The 25,599-nt window shown below is 42.9% G+C and overlaps 1 protein-coding gene across 1 annotated transcript in view; it reads left to right on the forward strand.

Moving 5' to 3' along the window:
• Positions 1 to 25,599, forward strand: part of SPON1 (spondin 1) — a 378,928-nt gene that overhangs the window by 120,609 nt on the left and 232,720 nt on the right. Inside the window, exon 6 of the mRNA XM_075927822.2 lies at positions 16,420 to 16,568. Coding sequence (XP_075783937.2) covers positions 16,420 to 16,568 — 149 coding nt within the window. The remainder of the gene's footprint in view (positions 1 to 16,419; positions 16,569 to 25,599) is intronic.

A 25,599-nucleotide genomic window follows, 5' to 3' on the forward strand; every position in this document is an offset into this window, starting at 1 on the left:
TTAAATATAAAATCTTGAGTTTGCAGCATTATTTATGTCCATATGGAAAGATTCCCATTGATTTCAGTGGGCACTAACTCTGATTGTTTGTGAGGATGGCTGCATGTGTAAAGCATCATTTATATAGTCCTCTTTCTTTCACCAGTTTCAGATGGATAAATAAACAATTCTTAAAATACAAACTTTTTCTCTCTTAAATCAAAGTAGTGCAGAGTTTCTAACCTACAGAATCCATGGTTTTATGGCACTAAACCACAAATAGCTGAAGATTAATCTACAAAAACATGCATAGAAAATGGGGATTTTTGTTTTTTTAATACTGGTTTTTGGTTCCCACTTCATTGTCTTTTTTCCATCTTATTTTTGATCTTTCAGTGCGGTCTTCACTATCATAGGTAATAAAGGCAAGTTTGAGACTCAGGCTATGTCTAGACTGTAGAGTTTTCTGGGACACTGGAGGTATCCCAGAAAAGTTCTGCCACGTCTAAAGAAGGCGTCCGCTTTTTCGGCAAGAGAAAACGTGCTCTTTCAGGGAGCCTTGTATACCTCATTTCACGAGGCATAAGGGCTCCGCTGAAAGAGGAGGCTTTTCCACCATTTATACGGGGCCAAATGGCAGAAAAACCTTTTCCGCAAAATTTATCGGAAAAAACTAGTCCCGTAGTTTAGACCTAGACTAAGACATGCTGTCCCAGGAGAGAGGGGCACAAGCCTTGAGTAGAGACAGGCCCAGTAAGAGGCTTGCCTGACAGCCCAGGTGGTTGGTGAAGATTGCAGGAGGCATAAACATACGTGGGATGGACTCTATTTGAGGGGTCACTGAGGTTCGCTGCCCTTCCCCCTGGACAGCAGGCCGGGCGCCCTATGAGAAGCTATTATATTCAAATCAAATCCTATTCACTGTTGTCTGTGTTCGCTATTTGTCATATGACTGCAGAAATGTTTGCCAATATATCTCCAACTTGGGGGCTGTTTTTTTCATTAGGACTGTCTGACATGTTACATATCACCTACCATTTTAATTGGAGAAAATTTTTCATATTGATCTCCCAAGGGGAATATTATTTTAAAATGAATACTGCCTCCCATTTATTCATTTACAGTAGGAGATAAAGAAGGAAAATATTATATTTCTCATGCTTTATGGTTCCAATATTGACAGAAAAAAAATCTCCCTCATCAAGAGCAAATTTAGAAAATTGAATGTTTGGGGGTTCTTTTTGGTTTTCTATGACAACTAAAAACTGAAAAAGCTAAAATTCCCCTTTGACCTGAGAACATCAGTATTGCTCCTATATAAACAAAACACAAACACTTGCATTTCTCATTAATGTTTCCCGCTAATTTATTTGCCAACTCTTAACAGATTCCAAGTCTTTCACATTGACCTATCTTTCCATTTATATTTTTACAACTAACAAACAAGACCTGTAGAGATATATTATTCAATTGTTATTTTAAAAATAAAATAAAAACCCAGTAAAGTCCCAAACACTGTTATAACATGTAATATATTCTTTCCTGGATATACGGGAATTTCCATACAAAGCTCTATTTTATTTGCTTACGTTTACTTCAAAAACTGCTTATGCCAAAGAAGCATAGTTTTTATCATACAAAAGTGCTTCAGGGAGCTATGTGACACAGCCTTGAACTTAAGCACAAATCACTTTCCAAGTCTGCAAGCCCTTCATTATGTTGGACACACAATGAGGGTGATTTAACTGAAGTTACACCGCAGAGCAGAAGAACTTCTGTTCCATTACATTTAAAATTGTATTATGTGTAGGACTCAGTAGAGTGGTGAATGCACATACCAATATTGGGGATGAAATCACTGCATTACACTTTTGTTCTGAGTGTTTTTTTCTGATGGCTCCAGTTGACTCTAGAGTAGAAGAATGATAATATTATGTTTCTCTGTATGGTTTCAGTATAGGTCAGGAAAAAAACACCCTTTTATGAGCACATTTTTAAAAAGGACTTTTGGGGAATTTAGGAAAAGGAGAGTTTGGGGGGTTTGTGGTTTATATATGTAGAAAGAGTGAAAAGAACCACAAATGGTTACTTTTTAAAATGCTTTTGCTTTCGGGAGTATTGGAGAGACTAGGAGATTTTAATTAGACTTGTGAATTTGGATGGATTTAAGAAAAGAAAAATACAGGTTGAACCTCTTTGGTCTGGGAACATCCATGGTCTGGCATGATTTTAATTTTTCGGATGTCCACTTAGCATGGGTGTGACCAAGTTTCCCGCGGTCCCATAAAATTTTTTTACAGCCAGCAGTCCTGCCTCTCCATGTTCTGTGCTGTTATCTAGCTTGAATTTACCCCTCAATGTCCTCTGAGAGCCTAGTAAGCAGTGGAAGTGTTGGAGATGCTGCTAGACTTCCATGGATAGGCAAATTCTCTGGTTCAGCACCTGTCAGGTCTTGAGGGTGCTGGACTAGAGGAGATCAACCTGTAGCAAGTACGCTCACCAGATGCATTTTCATGAGCTATCACAGCTCTTTATAAAAATACTTATGGAAGCCAAAAGTTGTATTTATAACATTTGGCTCATTGAAATTGAACCATTACATTTCCTCTTACATTTTGCTATCTGAAATGGTTAGTGCTTAGGGTAATCCAGAGGGTTATGGGCTTTCAGTACCATTTGTGCTTTTTTGGCTAGTGCCCTTATATTATGTAATATAAAGAACATTTGTGAATAACTAGGGGGTGGTGCCTCCTGCTCGCTATGCTCGCCAAGCTCCCTGTCTTTGGGGGTAGGCAGCCCTAGCTCTCCCCTTGGCCACCAGGGTGGGCTGGGCTGAGGCATGGCAGTTCCGGCCTCCCGCCCAGCCACCAGGTGAAGGCCAGACCTGGCTCTCCTCCCCCCCACCCTCGGCTGTTGGACAGAGCTGAGGCTGGGCCAGTTCTGGCTCTCCCTCCCCCCCCCAACCTGTACTTCAATTTGATCTTCCTGCCTCCATTCCTGCACTCACCACCACACACTATCCCTACCCCCACCTCCTTCCTTCATTCCTACATCCCCATCCTACCCTAACCCTCCCCACTCCATACTGCCCATCTCCCTGCCTCCATTCCTATATCCCACTTGTCCCTACCATCCCCCTTTCTCTCATCACTCAGCCCCACATATACCCTATCCCCTTCCTCCCACCCTACACACAGCCTTCCCCTCCCACGAATTGATCGAGCTGCATGTCCCTCCTGCCCAGGAACCACTGGGCCAGGCACCACAACTCTGGCCACTGCAGCAGGTGCCACAGCCCGCCCCTAGACCGGCCTTTCTGTACGGGAGCCTGGAGTGCAAAGCAGCCCTTCTGGAGAGTTGGGGAAGTGGCCAGGGTGCAAGGCCTATCCAGCTTGTGGCAAGCCGAGGAGAGTGCGGCCCCCAAGTGCTATGGCCAGGCTGGGCCATACAGAGCCAAGCTGCATGTCAGGCGTGTAGGCCGGGAAGGCTGGGGGTGGGGCCCAGAGGCAGGCGGACACTGCTCCAGGAGGCACACAGGGATGGAGCCACTCCAGCCCCCATTTCACAGAGAGGTCACGTAGTCAGGGCTCCTGGGGACACAGAGTGAGATGATGACATCGCTCTGTCGTCTCTCAGGAAGTGTTTATAAATAAAGAGAGAGCGAGAGAGAGAGAGAATTTAATCCGCTGCACCTAGCACTCACATTGTAGGCACCACATTTTCAGTGCATTTCTAAAACAATTTGCAGGCATGTTGGTCTACGCAAAAATGTATGCCTGGTGGGAACAGCTGTAGAATCTTCTCTGCTAAGTTGCAGGATGTGCCACTCACTAAGGCTATGTCTAGACTGCAAGCCTCTTTCGAAAGAGCGCGTCTAGACTGCACGCGGAATTTCGAAAAAGCAAGCCGCTTTTTCGAAAGAAAGCACCCAGTGAGTCTGGAAGCTCTCTTTCTAAAAAGCCTGTTTGCTGTCAAGAACGCCTTCTTTTGAAAGAGCACTTTTGAAAGAAGGTGTTCTTCCTCATGGAATTAGGTTTACCACCGTCGAAAGAAAAGCCGCATTCTTTCGATTTAATTTCGAAAGAACGCGGCTACAGTCTAGACGCAGGTGAAGTTTTTTCGAAAAAAGGCTACCTTTTTCGAAAAAACCCCTGAGTCTGGACACAGCCTAAGGTACAGGGGCTGCAGGGAGAACTGCAGACTTTGACTTGGGAGTTAGATTTGTGTGTCCAGTAAAGGAAAATGAGGGATTCAGAGACCATCATTGGATAGATTCACAATGTCTCCTTTTGGAGTGACAGAGGAGTGATTATTAGACACTGGATTAAAAAAAATATCTAGACCTTAACATCTCTCCAGATTGTGGTGGAAACATCTCTAGCAGCCTCTGAAGTCCTTAGATCTCTGCCTTGGCCAAAGTATGGAGACTATGTTGATAGTGTCGTTAGATTGCCTCCTGGCTGAAGATTGTGTAGCCATGCTGACACTTAGATGTGTCAGTTGCCTTCAGAAATATTGCCTGTATTTATAGTTACTAGGAAAGGTCAACAGAGTTCATTTTGAGATGCTCTATAGCCTTCTTTCTAAAGTCTCCGGGGGCTCTTTGTTGTAATCTCTTCCTCTAATTGTTGTATTTTCCTCAGGATTTTTTCTAACACCTTATTTTGAACTGCTGTTTGTTTTTCTATTATTTCAGTCTCTTTTCTGTTCTCTTCCGATTATTTTTCTTTCTGTTTATTCTTTCTACTCCTTTTCCTCTTCCATTACTTTTTTTCAATTTCAGTGTTTCACCTTTAACTCCTTCAAACTACAGCCAACAACAACATACCTGGGTGGTCGACAAGTACCTTTGATGTCGACACCCGCGCGTCCAGACTATCGTGCTGAGCCGACAAACAGCTAATCAGCTGTTTGTCGGCTCAGGGCGGCAGCCATGTAAATTTAAATGAAGCGGCGATTATTTAAATCGCCGCTTCATTTTCCTATGTCTGGTAGCCTAATCTACATGCCTTTGGCAATAGAGGCATGTAGTCTAGACGTACCCTGAGTCTATAACCAATAATGGCAACTGTAACAGTCCTAATAAAAGTGTGTTCCTATCTGTGGCACTAAATTTAAAAGGGCCAAACTACCACATCACAATATTTATAGATAGATACAATAAATAAATTTTTAAAAAAATGCTTGGGTATAAGGTGGTATAATAGATATACATACCTATATGTACACATACACTACAAATATATACACTGTATCCACATTATCCATATATATTTCTTATTTGGCAGTGCTCCAAGGTTCAATCATAAAACTACATTCCTCATCCAAATTCCCAGGCCTAACATTCCCCAGGCCCACCATAAGAAACTTAGATTTTATTTGCTGATTGTGTTATCGCTCTTATGAGGGAATGTGCAAACTAAGGGTTAGATGGGGCATGAATGTGTGAATGGTAACATAAGATGTCCACATAGCAGTTTTTAGCCCACTGGGTAACCTTCAGTCCACGTGTTACGCTTTTCTGGGACTATGGGTAAACATCTTCCCCAGAAAATGACAAAAAGTGGGGGAAAGTTTGAGAAAGAAAGAGCCTGAAGCAGCGGTCTGGTGCTGGAACCAAAGTGAGCAAGAATTATACCGTGAGTAGCAGACAGGCCGTGTCAAAAGCAAATGTTTGCCTGCAAGTCAGTGTCTCTCGGCACTAGAACTGCTAGCATGGATAGAAGCACAAGAAGTCTGTAAATACAGGCCACCAGGACAGTCCAGGGACACCCAGCTGAGTACATGATAAAATAGCTGGAAACAACAAGAGTGAAAGCAGAACAACGGGCAGTAAATATTTTGGAGGAAAGTAAAAGGGGAGGCACCAAACATGTAATTAGTGATTAAGATGATACATACAGTGGGTATCATAGATTGTTTATCTCTGTCTATAAATGGCCCTTTGGATGGCTTAGGGTATGTTAGTAAAATCCATACTATTAATTAAGCTGTGTCCATTGCCATAGGTACAAACACACAGGTGCTCATAAGAACATAAGAACGGCCGTACTGGGTCAGACCAAAGGTCCATGTAGCCCAGTAGCCTGTCTGCCAACAGTGGCCAGCACCAGGTGCCCCAGAGGGGGTGGACCGAAGACCATGATCAAGCGATTTGTCTCCTGCCATCCTTCTCCAGCCTCTGACAAACAGAGGCCAGGGACACCATTTCTATCCCCTGGCTAATAGCCTTTTATGGACCTAACCTCCATGAAATTATCTCGCTTCTCTTTAAACTCTGTTAGGGTATGTCTACACTACCACCCTAATTCGAACTAGGGTGGTTAATGTAGGCAACCGAAGTTGCAAATGAAGCCTGGGATTTAAATATCCCAGGCTTCATTTGCATCTTACCGGGCGCCACCATTTTTAAAGCCCCGGTAGTTCGGACTCTGTGCCCGCGGCTACACCTCCATGAGGTGTACCGGTAGTTCGGATTAGAGAGCCTAATCCAAACTACCTACTCCGTGCCGCATGTAGCTGCAGGCACGGAGTCCAAACTACCGGGGCTTTAAAAATGGCGGCACCCGGTAAGATGCAAATGAAGCCCGGGATATTTAAATCCCGGGCTTCATTTGCAACTTCGGTTGCCTACATTAACCACCCTAGTTCGAACTAGGGTGGTAGTGTAGACATACCCTTAAAGTCCTAGCCTTCACAGCCTCCTCTAGCAAGGAGTTCCACAGGTTGACTACACACTGTATGAAGAAGAACTTTCTTTTATTAGTTTTAAACCTGCTACCCATTAATTTCATTTGGTGTCCTCTAGTTCTTCTATTATGGGAACTAATAAATAACTTTTCTTATCCACCCTCTCCACATCACTCAGGATTTTATATGCCTCTATCATATCCCCCCTCAGTCTCCTCTTTTGTAAACTGAAAAGTCCCAGTCACTTTAACCTCTCTTCATATGGGACCCGTTCCAAACCCCTAATCATTTTAGTTGCCCTTTTCTGAACCCTTTCCAAGGCCAAAATACCTTTTTTGAGGTGAGGAGACCACATCTGTACACAGTATTCAAGATGTGGGCGTCCCATAGTTTTATAAAGGGGCAGTAAGATATTCTGGGTCTTATTTTCTATCCCTTTCTTAATAATTCCTAGCATCCTATTTGCCTTTTTGACCATTGGGCCAATAATTCCTGGCCTCCTATTTGCCTTTTTGACCAAAGGCCATTGGGCTGCCAACAACAATTAATGTACTTTCTTCGACAATAAACCTGACTTCGTATCTTATCTGAGTCTGGGTCTTTGGGGGCTCTGGTGAAGTCTATCATGCTGGCTGCCTGCACAGAGCTGGCACGATATACTGAGGGAGCCTTCAAAAACGCACAGAGCCAAACGTTTATCATCTGACAGATCAGGAGACCTGTCAGGATGCCACACTACATCACTGTCCTGACCAGTATTCCCTCTAAACTGCATGGTAGCTTTAGTTTCACAGGTGATTGATGAGCCTCGCCCAGTCAGTCCATTCCCTGCACCAAACCCCGAGCCTCTGACCCGGCGGGGCTGGTTAATCACCTGTGAAGCTGTACTGCAGGGCAGCTCAGAAGTAACACTGACACTGGTCCTGACCTATGATACATACTTCCTGCAATTCCTTTCTCTGATCATTAGATTTTAAAACTCATATTTACTTAGGATCTCTGTCAATTTTTTTCACATTTATGGTATTTAGCTACATTGTCTGCCATGTCATTTCTTGCTATCCCAGCATGTGCTGGGATCCATGGTATTTCAGTGTTTACTCCAGTGTATTCCAGTTTTGCTGTTTGTAATAATATTTCATTAATTAAGTCATTTTTGCTATCTGTATTCCCATTTTTAATTGTCAGCTGGTAATCTGACAAGACGACAACAGCATTCATCATCATAATAACATTATCACTGCTAGTTTGGCCATGAAACAGCTACATTTGATAATGTAGTGGATTTCTTTATTCCATGTGACATTCCATTCAATGTCGTCCCCACTCTCCTGATTTTCTTATCTTTAAACTCATCCATAAATATTGAGCAGTGCTTCAACCATTTATCACATACTTATGGATTTGCTGTAATTAACCCATTTCCCTCTCCTTTTCCCCTTTTAATTTCATTTATACAATTCCATATTTATGTTACGTTGGAAGGCACAATTTGCCACCTGTTATGTGTGATCTCATGGCTATAGATATGCTAATTTCTTATATTTATTTTTTTGTTTTCATTCCTTTATTAATATAGGCACTGAGGATTCCCCTCCCCGGGTTTTCCACTGAATTCCCAGTTTTCTTCACATATTTGTTTAGTGTTTGAATTTTCCCTGTTGACTTTTACCCAGAGGTTAAGTCTAATAATATAGTTCTTAACGCCACAGGCATGGCACCAGCAGCTCTCCACATTACACAGAAAGAAGCTGTAAAGGATTCACCATGTGCAATGCCTAATGCCTGGGCTCCGTGGAGTGTAGCATCCAAGTAAGCATTTGGCACCAGCATTCAGTGTCAGCGTTCCCTCTAAGCTGCGTGGCAGCACAGTCCCAGAGCTGTTTAATGAGCCCCCCAGCCAGGGGCTTAAGACTCAGTACTGACTGGGAGAGACTCGCCACTCTGTCCTCAGGAGGGAGCTGCTACTGTTGCTGAGGAAGAAATGCCCCTCCACCCGCCGGGCTGCTCCATGTGCGAGTCCTGAGTCCCTGGCTGCGCAGGGCCCATTAAGCAGCTGTGGGGCCGTGCTGCTGCACAGCTCAGAGGGAACACTGGCTGGTGATATTAATGTTCTATAAAGCATTGCTGTTGTTGTGTCACTGCTGTAGTGATTCAGGTACTTTTAAGTGTATTGAATTTATTTTTACATTTATCTACAATATTTTCAATGTGAGCCTTACATGTTAGTTTGCCATCAAATGTCACACTGAAGAATATATAGCTTTTAAATATACCTATTTGTTGCCATATAGAGAGAATTTCCTCATATTTTTTAATTTTTCTTTTAGGTTTGAGAATTGACAATTTAAAGCCCCGTGTTTCCCCAGTGCATACTTTTCCTAAATGCTTTGTTGATTTGTTTCTCTGCTATTTCCTGATTTCTGTTTTGAGCCCATTCGCCATGATCATCTGCAAACTTGGATATGCCTATTTCAGCACACATTCTTTTGGGGGAAATCATTTACCTTTCTTGTTTAATAAGATAGGACTGGTGACATTCTCCTGTGAAGTGTCAGTTGTGATTGTAGGGTAGGCTTTCGCTATTCTGACTGCATAGTTATTTTACTTTAAAAATCCTTTATCTGCCTCTGTAGTCTTTCTTTGATGCCCATGGATGCTATTTTATGCAACGTATCTTATGATTTTTAAATATCTAGGAAACCTGTATATTCTTTATTTATCCTATATTTTTGTGCTTTCATCTTCACTCTTATTAAATGGTCAACTACATGCCTCCCCCTCCTAAGCCCACTTTGCACATTGTAGTTGTTCCTCTTTCAGTCTTTGTTTCTTGCATGGCTTTACTCAGACATGATGTAAGGGTGGCTGGCCTGGACACACTGAGGTCTTTGTTCTCTGCTCACCTGTTGTTATACTGGGCCTCCATCGCATGGTTCCACTGCATTGGTAGCTCACTTTTTCTCCATATGCTGCTCTACCACATTAGCAGTCTTTTCAAATCCTCTTCAGTCGGGTGTATTAGCATTTTGTTACATATGCCATCCTTACCTGGTGCAAAATTTGCTCTTAGCTATACCTTTTCAAATTTTCCTCATTTAATATCTAATATCCTATCCTTATCTTCATCTCACTCTTCCAATTCTCATGATTCTATTAGGTTTTTTTCCCTTTGTGGATTTCTATATCCTGATTTTCACCGTTATTAAGGCTGAGGAATATTTCTGCTCGGGGTTCTGTATTTTTCTTCATGAAATCTTTGTACCCCTCAGTCTGGTGCAATGAGCTCTGCTGTAGAATTGCTCTTGCTTTGTATTCCATTTCGTAGAATCATAGAATCCTAGGGCTGGAAGAGACCTCAGAAGGTCATCGAGTCCAGCCCCCTGCCCAAAGTAGGACCAATCCCAAACAAATCATCGCAGTCAGGGCTTTGTCAAGCCGAGACGTAGAAACCTCTATGGATGGAGTTTCCACCCCCTGCCTCAGTAACTCATTTCAGTGCCTCACCACCCTCCTGATGAAATAGTTTTTCCTAATATCCAACGTAGACCTCTCCCACTGCAACTTGAGACCATTGCTCCTTGTTCTGCCATCCCTCACTACTGAGAACAGCCTCTCTCCATCGTCTTTGGAACCTCCCCTCAGGAAGTTGAAGGCTGCTATTAAATCCCCCCTCCCTCTTCTCTTCTGCAGAGTAAGTAAACCCAAATTCCTCAGCCTCTCCTGATAGGTCATGTGCTCCAGCCTCCTAATCATTTTGGTTGCTCTCCACTGGACCCTCTCCAGTGTGTCCACATCCTTTCTATACTGGGGAGCCCAGAACTGGACACAGTACTCCAGGTGTGGCCTCACCAGTGCCGAATAAAAGGGAATAATCACTTCTCTAGATTGTGGTTATTCCATTTATTGTCCTAATCTGCTAACCTTTGATGTTTTAGCCTCTTTACTTATTTTCCTATGGTACTTTCTCTAACTTTCCTTTTTTTTCTGTTTTTTTGTTGTTGTCCTTTTAATTGCTTTTTGTGCAATTGCCTTGTTTATTTTAAAGAAGTGATTGTAGTCTAGATGCTCTCTTTCGAAAGAGGCTTGTAGTCTAGATGTAGCCTCTGACCTTCTAATTTGAGTCCCTTTGCCCCCTCACAAAGATAACAAATCAGGACAGAACCCCTAAATTCGCTTTGCCCTTCATTCCTGACTCTGGGAGACTTCCATGGCTCTTTAGAACAGGGGTGAGGAAACTTTTTTGGGTCAGGGGCTGCTGACCTTCAGAAAAAACAGTTGGGGGCTGCACATAAGTGAGAAGCAACCAAACCCTCACTAACATGGCCCACAGGGTAGGGAGCCCTAAGCCCCAGGGGCTGAATCCAGGAAAGCTGGGGACGCAGGACTTAGGTTCTCTGCCTCCGCTCTAGAGCTATAAGAACAGTGATTGGCCATAAGTGACCCACAGGCTGGACACTTTTTATCAGGGTTAGCCTCTGGCGGGCCGCCAGATACACAGGTAAATAAAGCATCAGGAAGCCTGCCAGGTCAAACCCTGGCCTTCCACATCCAGCTTGTGGGCCTCTTAATGCCCACTCCTGCATCAGAAATGAAAACATGCAAACTTAGATAAATGTAGGTGATTCAAATGTGCTTCTTTGCCCCATTCTTATGACTGTGTCAACACAGAGAAAACCTTTGAAACGCCAGTGCCATCTAAGCAATGCACATGTGCAGAAGCAGAGAGAGAGAAAGTGTTAGAATACCAGGATTCTCCTTTTTATCGTGATTTCTCATGAAAAAATTTGCAGCCCACTGTTAGGATGGCCCTGATGAGCCGAAGTAAATGCTTCCAAGTTGTTATCTAGTGTAATTACTTTCTATGGAACAGTCAGTAGACTGTTCCTTTTTCAGCTGGTGAGGTTTTTCACTCTGCTTCCCTCAACTGGATATCCTTAACAAGATGTTCTTCTGCAGCTTCAGTTTTCAGAGCCAAATTCCATAACCTGTTTGATAATCGAATCCCTACACTTGGTTGTCTAATGCCCACACTAATTTTGCCATTCTGTTGTCTATTTATCCATTTTGTACTGAAATTTGAGAAGAAATTTTTACCAACAGTCTGCACTTGGAGAGGTCAGTCCCTAGATTTAATTGAATTATACTTGTATCTCTCTTAATAAATGCCCTGAGGCTGGAGAGCGTGGGACTAAGCCAAGCCTGAATCTAGAATCAGCCCCACCTGAGGGGAATCAGGCAATTCCCTACAAAGATCAAATGGCAACCACAACAAATGGGGGATATTGCAGGGAGAGGGGGAATATAAAAAGTTCCTGCAGGACTATGGGACTGGGCAGTGTGGATGGTAAAGTCTAGTGAGTGCTGTGAAGAAGAAACTCTGACTGTTTTGGACTGAATGTCTTATCTCCCAGGGAAGCAATAGAAGAGCTCTGGGGTTGCCAGGTGTCCAGTTTTGAACCAGACAGTCCAGTATTTGAGCTTTGCGTTTGGGAAAAATTGAGAAAATATAAGTGTCCAGTATTTTCTAATTAAGATGTAATGTTGATTGTGATGTAAGTGTCTGGTATTTTTGTTGAAACCATTTGGCAACCCTATATGAAGCTAAACAGAAATAGCTTTCAGGAAGGGTTTTCAAACTGTTTGGGAGCTGAGCCCATGTGTAAATATTGCATATGGTACTGCTCTTTTAATCTGAATGTATAGTCACTTTAGTTATGTGAACCAAAAGCCAACTGGCATTTCATTATTGAAGTGCACTTGCTAATATAGCGCTTGTGTTTGCAGATTCTAACAACCACCTTGGTGTGTTAGGTGCGCAGCTGCAGTGCGGATGGACCTAGGTCCCTGGCAGTGCAAATCTGATCTTTGTGTTGCTACAATGTTTGCCTTTATAAGGATGAAAGCAAAAACCGAAGGTCTAATTCTTCTTTAGCTTAATAATCAATGGTGGCTGCCTGGGAAATGCACGTCACTAGTAGCTGCTGGCTGATCCTATGGAAGGCAAAGGGATTGGGAAGCACCTTCTACCAGGGTGCACTTTTGCCTTGGAGCTGCACAGCTGGAGGTGGGTGGACCCAAAGGATGGTCCGTGTTAGGAGCCCACCAGCTCCACTGCTGGCCCCTGTCTGGGAAATTCTTCTACCTTACCTTACCCAGAAACTTTTCTTCTGCTATGAGGGAGCACAATCCTGAAAGGAGGGCTGAGGGATTGTGGGCTCAAGGAGAACAAGCTTGGGGATTAAAGGGAAAGTTTCTCTTGGTGTAAGAGCAGGTGTGAAAGTAACTTACAATTCTTACAGGTACTATCCTATCCTACTATTCTTAGTAGGCATTTTTTAAATTACTTTCTACTATAAATTGTGCACCTGACAACAGACTGATCTCGTCAGGGAGGTGGGGATGGTTCTGATCTCTGTTTATACATTGACTACAAAACTACTTTACTTCAGCAAGAGGATCCGCTTTTACCATCTGTGGGTGAGGCCCAGACAGTACAGTTACATCACGTCAGGTTTGAGTTTTTACTTGTCAGTTCACTTCTGGCCTGAAGAGGGTTTGCAATGTAAAACGTTGTGAATGTGAGATCTACAATGAAAGGGTTAGCGTGAGGGTTCAGTGAGCATGTGCAGAGACAGAGCCCAAGAGGGCTGACAGCAGGTGTGTGGCTCTGGGGAAGTGGTTCTCAACCTGCAGACGACAGTCGGCTTACGGCCCAGTCAGCACCCAGCTGCAGCGCATGTAACACCCTCAGGCCATATAACGCACAGAGAGCTGCATGGAGATGTGGCTCACAGTGGTAAATGGGTTGAGAATCGCTGCTGTGGAACATTGTTGTGTCTGCTCAACCTGCTCCTCACCTAGGCACCGTGAATTCCAGCCCTATTGTGAGTGGAAATTGGAAGCACAAAGACATGTGCTTACTGTCCACCTCTGCTAAAGGCGTTTTGTGTTCAGGGAAACATAACCTGAGCACAGCAGAATATTCAGAAAGCCCTAAAACAACTTTTAAAAGAAATGACACATGCCAACTCTTGCGGGGAGGAGAGGTGAAGTTAGGGAGCAGAGGAAGCTGTGGGGAGGGACTGGGGCCGCCATGAGGAAAGGGGGATAAGGGAGAACAGTTGTGGGAATAGGTCAGGGAAGGGAAACATTGGAGCAGGAGCACTTAGCTGCCTCACATCCTCCTTTGATCTGGCATCCTTGTGGGGAGGGGGAGGCTGGGGCAGGTAACTTTACCTGCCCACAAGGACGGTGGGGCCACTGCTTCTGGTGGGGGGACCAGCAGCAGCGTGAGACTCCCCCCTCCCCCATAAACAGCTCCTTACTTGCTCATTAGACAGCTCCTCTAGGTCCCTTGCTGATTATTTTGGTGCAGTGCAGCCAGCTCTTGTAAGAGCTGTGGGATGGGGGGGGGCACACCCCTACTTTCATCTCTGTGTAAGAGACATCATAAGTAAAATCCCGCAAAGCGGGAAGTTTAGTTTAAAGTGGAAGTGGGCAAAACCAGGCCCAGGGGCCAAATCCGGCCTGCCAAGCGTTTCTCTCTGGCCAGCCCAGCTGATTAGCAGAGTGTGCATACTTACAGCCTGCAGCCTGTGCTCAGCTGCCCCTCCCCACCACAGACACACTCCCCACAGCTTGCTCCATCCTGCAGCCTGGCTGCCCCCAGGATTCTCTCTGCAGAGCGGGTGGGTGGGAGAGGGTTGAGAGGAGTGCTGAAGTCTGGGGGTGCTCCTCCCCAACACCTCATCTGCTGCTTGTCCCCCTCTCCCCAACCCCTGCTCTGCAGAGAACTGCTCCAATCTAAAGCCTGGATTGTCAGTGATTCAGGGGACTGGAAACACAACAAAGCAGGGCAGCGTTCCCTGTCTTGGAGCCACAGCGTGGCTTCTCTCAGAAACGTCCCCAGCACATGCTCTGGCACTGCCTCACAACCCCGGTCTGTGCCACACACACGGTCACTATCCCACCCACACTGCCATGCACACTCAATCGGTGTCAGTCTGTCTCTCATGTACAGAGTGTCTCTTCCACGCTGTCTCTCTGTAGCCACCAGCCCCAACTCTCTGTCCAACACCCTGCTCCTTCCGGGGTGGTCCAGAGCTAGACCAAGACTAGGTACCAAAATTCGTGAAGGGGACCCCTGCAAAAATGATTGCCCACTTGCCAGTTTAAAGTCCTCTGGTACAGGGAAGGATTCTTCTAAGAGCCAGCAGAAGGAACAGAGGACAGCACACCTCAGGACCATGCTGGCCTGCTTCAGATGTCTCCTGTTCCAATGCCTAAAGCAACTCAAGTCAAGGAGAATGTACCCTGAATACTGATTTTTGTTTTGCTTAATCACAGAATTGCTGGCAGGTACAGCTATGTTTACCGGGGGGAATGTTAAAGTAAAGGCTCATACCAATTGGCCAGCATTGGTGTGTGTGTCTGTCCAGCTGGGATATGGACTGCTTCTCCACTTATGTATTTCACAGTTCTTGAACGCTCCTAACCTATTCCACTTTAATAAGATAACTTAAATATTTCTTTGTCATGGATTGTGCGCTGAATATTTTCAGTCCCCATTAAATAAGCCTTGGCAGAATTGGATGCTTCAAGCAGAATTTCACTATAATAGGAGAGGGCATAATATCCTAGAATATTTGAACTGGAAGGGACCTCAAGAGGTCATCAAGTCCAATCTCCTGCTCTCATGGCAGGACCAAGTACTGTCTAGATCATCCCAGACAGATGTCAGTCTAACCCACTCTTACACATCTCCAGTGATAGGGTATGTCACGAGGAGTAACGGTAGTTCAAACTAGGAAGCCTAGTTCGAACTACCTAGTTTGTGCCCCGTGTAGCCGTGCTGCACGAGGTTCGAACCAGCGGGGTTTTAAAAATAGCGGCTCCCCGCTTATGCAAATGAAGCCCGGGAAATTCAAATCCCGGGCTTCATTTGCAAGTGCGGTATGCCTACATTACCCTCCTAGATCGAACTAGGAGGGTAGTGTAGACATACCCTTAGTGTTTAACAACCCTGGCAGTTAGGAAGTTTTTCCTAATGTTCAACCTAAACCTCCCTTGCTGAAGTTTAAGCCCATTGCTTCTTGTCCTAGCATCAGAGAGAACAATTTTTCTCCCTTCTCCTTGTAACAGCTTTTAAGGGACTTGAAAACTTCTCTCATGTCCCCTCTCAGTCTTCTTCTATCCAAACTAAACAAGCCCAGTTCTTTCAGTCTTTCCTCATAGCTCATGTCTTCTAGAGCTTGAGTCACTTTTTTTTTTTTTTTTTTTTTGCTCTTTGGGACCACTTCAATGTCTCCACATATTTCTTGAAATGTGGTGCCCAGAGCTGGTCATGCTATTCCAATTGAGGCCTATTCAGCACAGAGTAGAGTGGAAGAATGACTTCTAAAGTCATTCGCACAGCACTCCTGTGAATGTATCCCAGAATCATGGAGTTTTTTTTCCCCACAGTGCAAACACTGTCACACTGACTCATATTTAGCGTGTGGTCCTCTATAACCCTTAGATCCCTTTCTGCTCTATTCCTTCCTAGACAGTCGCTTCCCATTCTGTATGTGTGAAATAAATTGTGCCTTCTTAAGTGTAGTACTTTGCATTGCTCTGGCCCAGAGTAATGTGCTCTGGCCCAGAGGATGGTAGTAGGGCCTGTCTTCACCTTCTACAGTATCTCTTGGCAGTCTGAAAGTCAATGTGCCTATTCCATTTTAATCAATTCTCTTTTTTATTATTTTAAAGGACGAGCTAATCATTGGTCAGCCATCATTGGTGGTTCTCACTCTAAGAATTATGTTCTTTGGGAATACGGAGGATATGCCAGTGAAGGTGTTAAACAAGTTGCAGAGTTGGGGTCCCCAGTAAAAATGGAAGAAGAAATTCGGCAACAGGTGAGTGTAATGGAAATAACTGAGTATTTTTAAGAGTAGCTTAGTTTTCACTTCGAATGGCTTGGCCCTTGATGTGTTAAGAAATGTCATTGCACTGGCTGACTCTTAACTGGACAAAGTAGGAAGGCCCTCTGCGAGTAACTTAATATTTGCCTGTGGGGTTTTTTTTAAATGGTTTTTTTATGAAGCTAATAAGATGTCAGTAAGGACAATTTACATTTGTTTATCAAGTTATTGACATGGTCAACACTCTAACAAGTGGAAATCTGACTTACAAAGTTAAAATTCATCTTCAATGGGTTAGTCAATGGCAACACTTGTAATCTGTTAAAAGGAACATGTTGAAGATTGCTAGTCTAGTTAGGCAATGTATAATGTGCTTTTTTTACCTTCTGATTTTCACTTTGTATTTCATGACACAGGCACAGTATCATTAGGAGGAGATGCAGTATGTCTAATACATTTCCTGAAGTCCGGCAGGTGCCTTAGTAATGACATTTACAAGCGAAGTAACTAAGGCCACGTTAGTGTAATTCAAATAACAGTAGAACTAGAAGCCCCAGCCCTCTTGTGCAAACACACAGTACAGAGATGGTCCCTGCCCTGAGAAGTTTACAATTTAAGGGATCCTACAAACCTGTATCTTCAGCAGATGACCGGTACGGTAAAGTTAGCTAATCTAATCTGTACAGCTGAAGACAGTGGTGGCAAATTATTGCTCTGAATAATTCCAGATGCTTCGAGTGCAAGCAAAATACACTCTCTAATGATTAGCTCAGAACTTGCGTGAGAGTAGTACTGTACCATGTTCAGCCACAGGGTTAGTTTCACCCCAGCAAGAGCAGGGAGATATGAAATCCATAGAGGCATCCTTTGCAGACCATGGTCTGGACACAACCAGACAGTGCTGTCACTTCTTAATGTGCCCTGGTCTTTTGTGATCTTGATAAGATGGTTGCAGCCACCTGGTACTGACTGAAAGTGACAGGTTTGTGGGAATGGACATTTGAAAAACCTGCATTTCACTTTGAGGGTCCTCTATACTGTGTGTGTCTGTGACGTGAATGCTTAAATATGGGACTCCTCTTTCAAATGACAATATATAGTGACTTTTAATGTCAGGTTTAAATATGAACTGAACTAGCATTAAAAAGGGGGACATTTTCATAGCTCAAGAAAAAAGTAGATGACGTTTACTCAGAGTTCAATCAGTAACTACTCTAAGCTACAAAATGAATAGATAAAGAAATTAGGTTTAGGATTGGCAAAAAATTCTCCAGTGACACTTCCCCCCTCCCCTCATGTAATTTCAACTAATGAGACCCTTTTGAGAAGTGCCTGATTTTCACAGAATATTTCAAGTTGTTGACATACCAAACACCTGTAAACCAAAAACTCTAGGCTGAAAACCAAAGATTTCAATTTGGCAGTGTCACTGCTCTGTATTTATAGGGTAAACCTACATGATGGATTGTCTCCCATGACACACCATCACAGTTCAGCAAGAGTGGAGAACATGATGTGTTTTGTGTGGGTAGGTAGCACAAGGGAACGATGGACATCTTCAGACCAGTTCTAATTAGGCACCTGCTTTTTTATATTTAGACTGAATTGTTAGTCATGTTTTTAGGCTTGAAAGATATTGCATATGCACAGATCTGGTGCACAGTATATTTACATGACACCCAGCAAAATTCATAGCCATGTTTTCAATACTTGAAAACAACAAATTGATGTTATAGTTTACAGTACGTGTATAAGACATGCACTTGTCAAATACAGTAATTAGAAAATTCTCTACTGCTAAACCAAGGTACTTGCATTCACCAGAATTGTACATAGAAGGACTTTTGTGCATTTAGGTTTAAAAGTAGGAATACAGTTCCCTCATTGTCTCTAAATGAGAAGCTGTATTTCCTATAACATTACCTTTCTGGGTGATTAAAATTGCATGCTGTTGGCTAAAGGTTAATGTCCTTTAAAATTAATTAAATGACTCTTGACTACTTCAAAGACTGTGTATAATGATTACAGTGGCTGATTGCAAGGGACTACTAGCTTTGCTCAGTCTTATTCAAATGAATATAATGATTTAGATTGATATGGATCACTTCTTATTTTCTACTGGATAATGGCTATAAATAAATTAAGCATGCCTTGTACATCCAAAAATCTTGTTAAACAACAATATAGCAACTGACAGTTAAATTTTTGCCTTAAATCCAGAAAGGCAAATAATGCTGTAATTATTTAATAAATCTTATCTTTTATTCCTATAATTTAGTTGAGCTAATGATTAAAAGATAGGTCCCTGTCCAGTTTCGGATGAAGTCATTCCATTGACTACCATGAGCTGGATCACAAACTCCTAATGACTCAAGTTTCCCAAGGAAGGATGACAGAATTAGAACTTGTTAGTTAGTTGTTATCACTAGAATATAGTGAATATAACTCACTATACTTCAATTGGCAGCCTTTTCCAAAGATCATCCCTTGCACGGAAGCAAGAGCTTTTTAGGCATTCAACTTGATCTAGATGCTCCAAAATTCTTCCATTTATAATTTGCACAAACAAGAACACATGGTTGAAACAGAAGCAAAGAGCTTTCTTAAGATTTTTTTCCCCCATTATGAACAGCAAGTAGTACATAAAACAAACCCTGTGCAATGTCAATAGGGCTGCCAGATACTTTCACAAAAAATCCCAAAAATGGCAGGAAAAAAATTGGTTGAGCAAAAAAAAAAAAAAAAATTGCTGCGCCTTTAAATGTCTCCTCACTCACCCTGCCCTCACAAGATGCGGCAGGGGAAGAACTTTACATGTCCAGTGTCCAGTATTTTCTGTGGTTTTTAATGGAAAGGGGCCAGAAATAACGGACTGTCCAGGTAAAAACCAGACACATGGCAACCCTATAAGTCAAACTGTTTTCTGTGCATTCAATCCCGGTCTCTCCTGTAGGCTTTGCTAAAAAGTCTAGAGGCTGCGAGAGAGAAGGAAATCAAATCCTCAGTTCACTTGCTCAGTACTAAGTGAGAAACTTTTCTTTTGTTTAAAGTGCCTTAAAGTAAACCATAGTTGCACTTGTTTCCTAGGATGCCCTTTGATTTGAAAGAGAGCCGCATGATTTTAATGGGACACTTTTGCAAAATTTGCTTTTAATGAGGGAACAATTTCTAGTATCTCCTACTAGTCTAGTTTGGCTCATAAATCTTTGTTTTTTCTAAGATGCCCACTGCAAGCTCTTTTTTTTTTTTTTAATTGGTTGACCCCATTAGGAACCAGGCCTTTTAAACAGGAAGAGGTTTGTAGCATGTTTCATTTTATGCAATATCCATTTATCAAAATCCATACTTTATCAGAATCTACAGATTCCTTTTGTTAAGTACTGAGTTTTCCATTCACAAAATACTTTTGCATCTGCATTTGATGAAGTGGATGAATTGGCTAAAATGATGCTATGACTGGACATTTTTAAAAGTGCATATGGAATAAATATTCATTTCCTTTTAAAATGTGTTGCCTTTATTGAAATCACATACAGGCAGTCCCCAGGTTACGTACAAGATAGGGACTGTAGGTTTGTTCTTAAGTTGAATTTGTATGTAAGTCGGAACTGGTACATATTGTAGGGGAAACTCTAGCCAAACATTTCTCCAGAGCTCAGTTTTATTCTCCCACACCTCACTTTCCTCAGTCCTTTATTCTCAAGTTGAGGTGTCTGTTGAGAAAAGCCGCTCCGCGTCTCCTGGTCTGTTGGGGGGGCGCTAGCTTCGCGTCTCCCTGGTCTGCTGGGGGGAAGCAGCTAGTGCAGGGTTGCCTCACCCCGTTTGTAAGTAGGGATCTGATGTAAGTCGGATCCATGTAACCCGGGGACTGCCTGTACTTCATTGTTCACGTAGTGTGGGAAAGTATAAATATAGGTATCATTTCTACTTTCTTCTCTTCAGTCATCACAATAACTCTCTTCTTTACAAAGAAAATTGTCCTAGTCCTTAATTTAAGCACATTAGGAGAAGGGCAAGAAAGGGATTCCAATTTTTTCTGGTTGTTAAAGGTGAGGTGAACAAAATTGCACACCATTTAAGGTGAAAATGTACCATTGATTACTATAATGGCATAATCACACTTCCCATATAATATTCCCCATGTTTGTACAGCCTAAAATTATGCTCCTTTTTTAGTTTCCTCTGCTCATGGAACAGATCTGTTTGGGCTCTTCAGAATGATACCCAGATCACTTTTCTGAGATTTGCAGACTGCAATCTGCAAGCAAAATTTACTTTGCTTTAACAGTGCCTGTTAAATCTCATCTGACATCTTGGTCTAGATATATTGCAAAATACATAGTTTTTCAATTTGCTTCCTCGAAGCAATGACTAAGGAAATATTTTTAAAAGGAGCTGGAATATATTTCACTAAAGCTGCATTGTGCTTTCCACTCCACTTTTCTCTGCTGCAGTCAGAACTCATTGGAGGAGGAGAAGGCACAATAAACGTAATAAAGAAATTTAAAAGCGATAGTCATTATTTATAGTGATGATATGATATGCTCACTAATGTTTGTCCTAATGTAAGCTCTCTGGGAACTGGTGTGAAAAATAGTGCTGGATCTTATATATGTTGCTTTTTCACCATTGTTATACATGAATGGCTTCCAAAAAAACACTGCCCAATGCCAAAGAAATAAGAATATTGTGGCAAACACTAAACTTATCCTCCCCACTCAGTATATTATAGCCATTTCCAAGGAAACTTGTTAAGCTACCCTCATAACAGGCCCACTGAACACAGCTTTAATTTCTGCCTGTATAGTAGTTAAGACCAGGCCTTCATGCAACCCTTCAATCTCCTGCATCCTAAGAAATGGAGTAAACTACATCGGGGGCAGACCATGCTATGACTTGGTCCAGATGGTTGCAGGTGACATTAGAGATGAAATATATTTGTACAGTTTAGCAGTATTTTGAAACTGGTTGGCTTCATGCATAGAATGGGGGTTCTATACCGGCTCCCCTCCAACAAGCAGTTATTAGCTTCATGCTTTACAAGTCCTGTGATTCTGAATGCTCCTAATTTCCATGTGTCGCTACAGAAGGCATGGATGTGAAGTCTGGAGTTGGTTGAAGACAAAAAGGAGGGAGAAGCTGGTGTAGAAGAATGGGAGAAGCCTATGTGGAAATGGGAAGGATGATGTAGCTGGTTTGGGGAAATGGAAAGAAGCTTGCATTTTATATAGTAAAGACTGGAATTCAGTACTGAATTCCTTGCTTTTTAAAAATTTCTAAGAATGTTCAGTTTTCCAGTCACTACCTGTTAACCCCATAACCTTGAGCCCATTCCTCTAGCATATAGATATGTCTGCTTCCCAGTAACGGCTATTTACAGTTTGAAGGAATGACTGCAGTACACAAACCTGTACAATAACAGGGGCTGATTTGAAGTTAGTGAAAACTTCATATTGGATCAAGGCTATGCAAGCATCAGTTCTGCAGTAACTCCTTTGCAAGCAGGAAGGTCTGTGCACATCTAAGAAATGCAGGCATTGAAACAGTATAGGCTGTGAATACTGAAGTTTTCCAGAACTCAAGCAGCCATCAAAATGCCTGAGTTTGTAATTACTGTCTATAGATATCAAGGGTATACAATATATACAATTAATGATACATTATAGCAGAGCTTGCCAGCCTAGCCTAATTAACTTTATCTGAACTTTCTTTTTTCTAAAATGAAGGTATATTCTCAAAATAGTGAAGTCAGTTCACTGTAGTAAAAATAGAAGTGCTGTCAATTTTATAACAAGCAGACCTATCTTCTCTAATTCCTAGTGTCTTATTCCTTGAAGCAGTGTAGGAGCCCCCTAGCAAACTATTTGGACTAAACAGCTCAAATTGTCAACAGTGCAAACTAATGCATCTTGCAGCAATTCACACTACCCAGTTAGCACTTACACTCTTGCCGTACTGTTGTATATTTGTGAGGGAACAGCAGCCGCAGCTGGGCTCTTAGGGGTTTCATACCACTAGGGAGGCACCAGACTGCACCGTTTTTGCATAATTACTCATCATAGTGCCCAGGAAATTATGGGAGACTAAATTCTGGCTCAACTTTGGAAAGTGTTTTCAAATGTTTCAAAGCTGTGAGGGCATATCTACACAGCAAGGCTAAAGTCAAATTAAGCTAGGCAACTTCAGCTACGTCAATTGTGTAGCTTAAGTCAAAATAGCACCTAAAGCTGAGTTAAGCTATCTACACGGCAGGAAGTTGAAGGAAGAACACCCTTCCTTCGATTTCCCTTGTTCCTCGTGAAATGAGGGTTACCATGAATTGAAGTAAGAGGTCTTCCAGCTCAATGTTATTTCAAAATAAAGGCTTGTAGTGTAGATGCACCCTGTGTTATTTTGGAATAACTGACATTATTCCAAAATAACACTGCTGTGTAGACATACCCTGAGAGAGACACTGCCCTATATACTCTGAACTCCATAAAGTTATTATCTTAGGGTATGTCTACACTACAGCACTAACTTAGAACTAACTTAATTCGAATAAACTAAGCTAATTCGAATTAGTGCATCTAGACCTAAAAACTAATTCGAATTCGCATTTTGCTAATTCGAAATAGCATGTCCACATTGAGTGGACCCTGAACTGAAGTTAAGGCTGGCCAGAACCAGTGCCGGCAGGGCATCAGGTTAGGACTTAGAGTGTGGAGCTGCTGCCTCAGGTTAGCCGAGGGCTGTGCTTAAAGGGACCCAACCCCTACCCTGAAAAGACAGTTATCAGGGTTCCCCGCTTGCTTGTCTACCTCAATGAGGGACAGCAAGGGACAGCAAAGCAGTCCTGTCTTGTAGTGCCCTGAGTGCCCACTCTCAGCACATCACAGCACTCGGCCATCAGCCTGGCTGCACTTGCCACAGGCTGCTATCCAGAGGGTTCAATCAGGGGCCTGTAGGATCCAGGGGGCCCTGCAGGAGAGCTTCCACCTCGAGGAGCCCGCAGAGCCACTCCAGTCCTCCCCATCGGGGGCTCATGCCCCATTCGTCCCTCACCTCCTTCCACTTAGTCCTCCCTACCCCCCTTCCTGATGTAAAAAATAAAGGACACGTGTGTTCAAAAATAGAAAATGTCTTTATTTAACAAAACTGAGGCCGGGGGGGATTAACCTCTGGGTAGACTGGGGAAAGGAGGTGGGAGAGGGGAAGAGAGAGGGTGGAAGACGGGAGGGGGAAACGTGGGAGAAGGGAGCTGGAAGGGGGAAGCCAGGGGAAGGAGGAGGAGGGGAAGTATAAAACTATGGTACGCCATGTCTTCAGTACTGTGTACAGATGTGGTCTCCTCACCTCAAAAAAGATATTTTGGCCTTGGAAAGGGTTCAGAAAAGGGCAACTAAAATGATTAGGGGTTTGGAACAGGTCCCATATGAAGTGAGGCTAAAGAGACTAGGACTTTTCAGCTTAGAAAAGAGGAGATTGAGGGGGGATATGATAGAGGTCTATAAAATCATGAGTGGTGCGGAGATGGTGAATAAAGAAAAGTTCTTCATTAGTTCCCATAGTATAAGGACTAGAGGACACCAAATTAAATTAATGGGTAGCAGGCTTAAAACTAATAAAAGAAAGTTGTTCTTCATACAGCTGATAGTCAATCGGTGGAACTCCTTGCCACAGGACACTGTGAAGGCTAGAACTATAACAGAGTTTAAAGAGAAGTTAGATAAATTCATGGAGGTTCGGTCCATGGAGTGCTATTAGCTGGGGGTATGAATGGTGTCCCTGGCCTCTGTTTGTGGAAGGCTGGAGATGGATGGCACAGAGACAAATTGCTTGGTCATTGTCTTCGGTCCATCCCCTCCAGGGTACCTGGTGCTAGCTGCTGTCGGCAGACAGGTTATTGGGCTAGATGGACCTTTGGTCTGACCCAGTACAGCCGTTCTTATGTTCTAAGCTTAGGGCCTAAGGTCTCACTGGACCAACTTGATTTTCATGCAGACCTGCTCCTGGGTTTGCATGTGGCCTTTGGTGGCCAGGCTGGCAGCTATCCTGCCCTAGACGGCCTCATTCCTGCGTTAGTCCTCGTAGAATGAGGTTTACCTAGTTCGAATTAAGCGCTCCGCTAGTTCGATTTAAATTTGAACTATCGGTTTGTATGTGTAGCTGCTATTAAAGTTAATTCGAACTAACGGCTGTTAGTTCGAATTAACTTTGTAGTATAGACAAACCCTTAAAGATTTCTGTGCTGCTCTTACCATACTATAAGTTGCATAATATTAAATAATTTATTTTTACCCTGGGAGATTAATGATGATATCCCATTTACAGCTGACATAGTTTTGGGAGGTCAACGTAAGATACCTAAAGCTTTTCACAGTACTTAACATTTGTATAGTACCTTTTATGTTCAAAACCCTGCTTCTATTGACTTCAGTAGCAGTGTTGGTGCAGAGAAATATCCAGCTGTGCGCTAGTGTGTCTCATAGTAGGTACTCTAGCAGCGAGGCACACACAGTGCATATCAAAAGTTTGTTTATATGACTTACCCAGCATTATGCAGAGGCTGAGACCTAGAGTTTCAACCCTCCAGGACTCCCCCAGAGTCTCCAGGAGTTAAAGATTGTCAAATCTCCAGGAATACAACCAACCAAAATTGGCAGCCCTGTAGCAGCCTTTTCACTCACTGCACATATTCCAACATCTGCAAAAAATGATGCAGCGCTCTTATGGCCAATAGCTGAACGTACCATGCAGCCCTGACTAACCCCAGAATGCCTTACATTTAATTCAATGGATGAGTCAGAGAATAGTATGTGATTATGAAACTAATAAACAAGTGAGTCGAATTCAGGATGTACAGGCATGCTGAACTCTGGCATTTCCTAACTTTTGAATGCTTGATCCCACTACCCTCTTGTAGAATAGTTATTTTATAGCATTTCCTTATTAAAAGCTAAAAGAATTTTCAGTTACATATAGTCATAGTAGCCAACAACTTGGGGGTCATCAGCAAGTTTTGTACTAGGGATGTAAATAGGTG

The sequence above is a fragment of the Pelodiscus sinensis genome, chromosome 5, assembly GCF_052426305.1.
Source record: "Pelodiscus sinensis isolate ZL-2025 chromosome 5, ASM5242630v1, whole genome shotgun sequence".
NCBI lineage: Eukaryota > Metazoa > Chordata > Testudines > Trionychidae > Pelodiscus > Pelodiscus sinensis.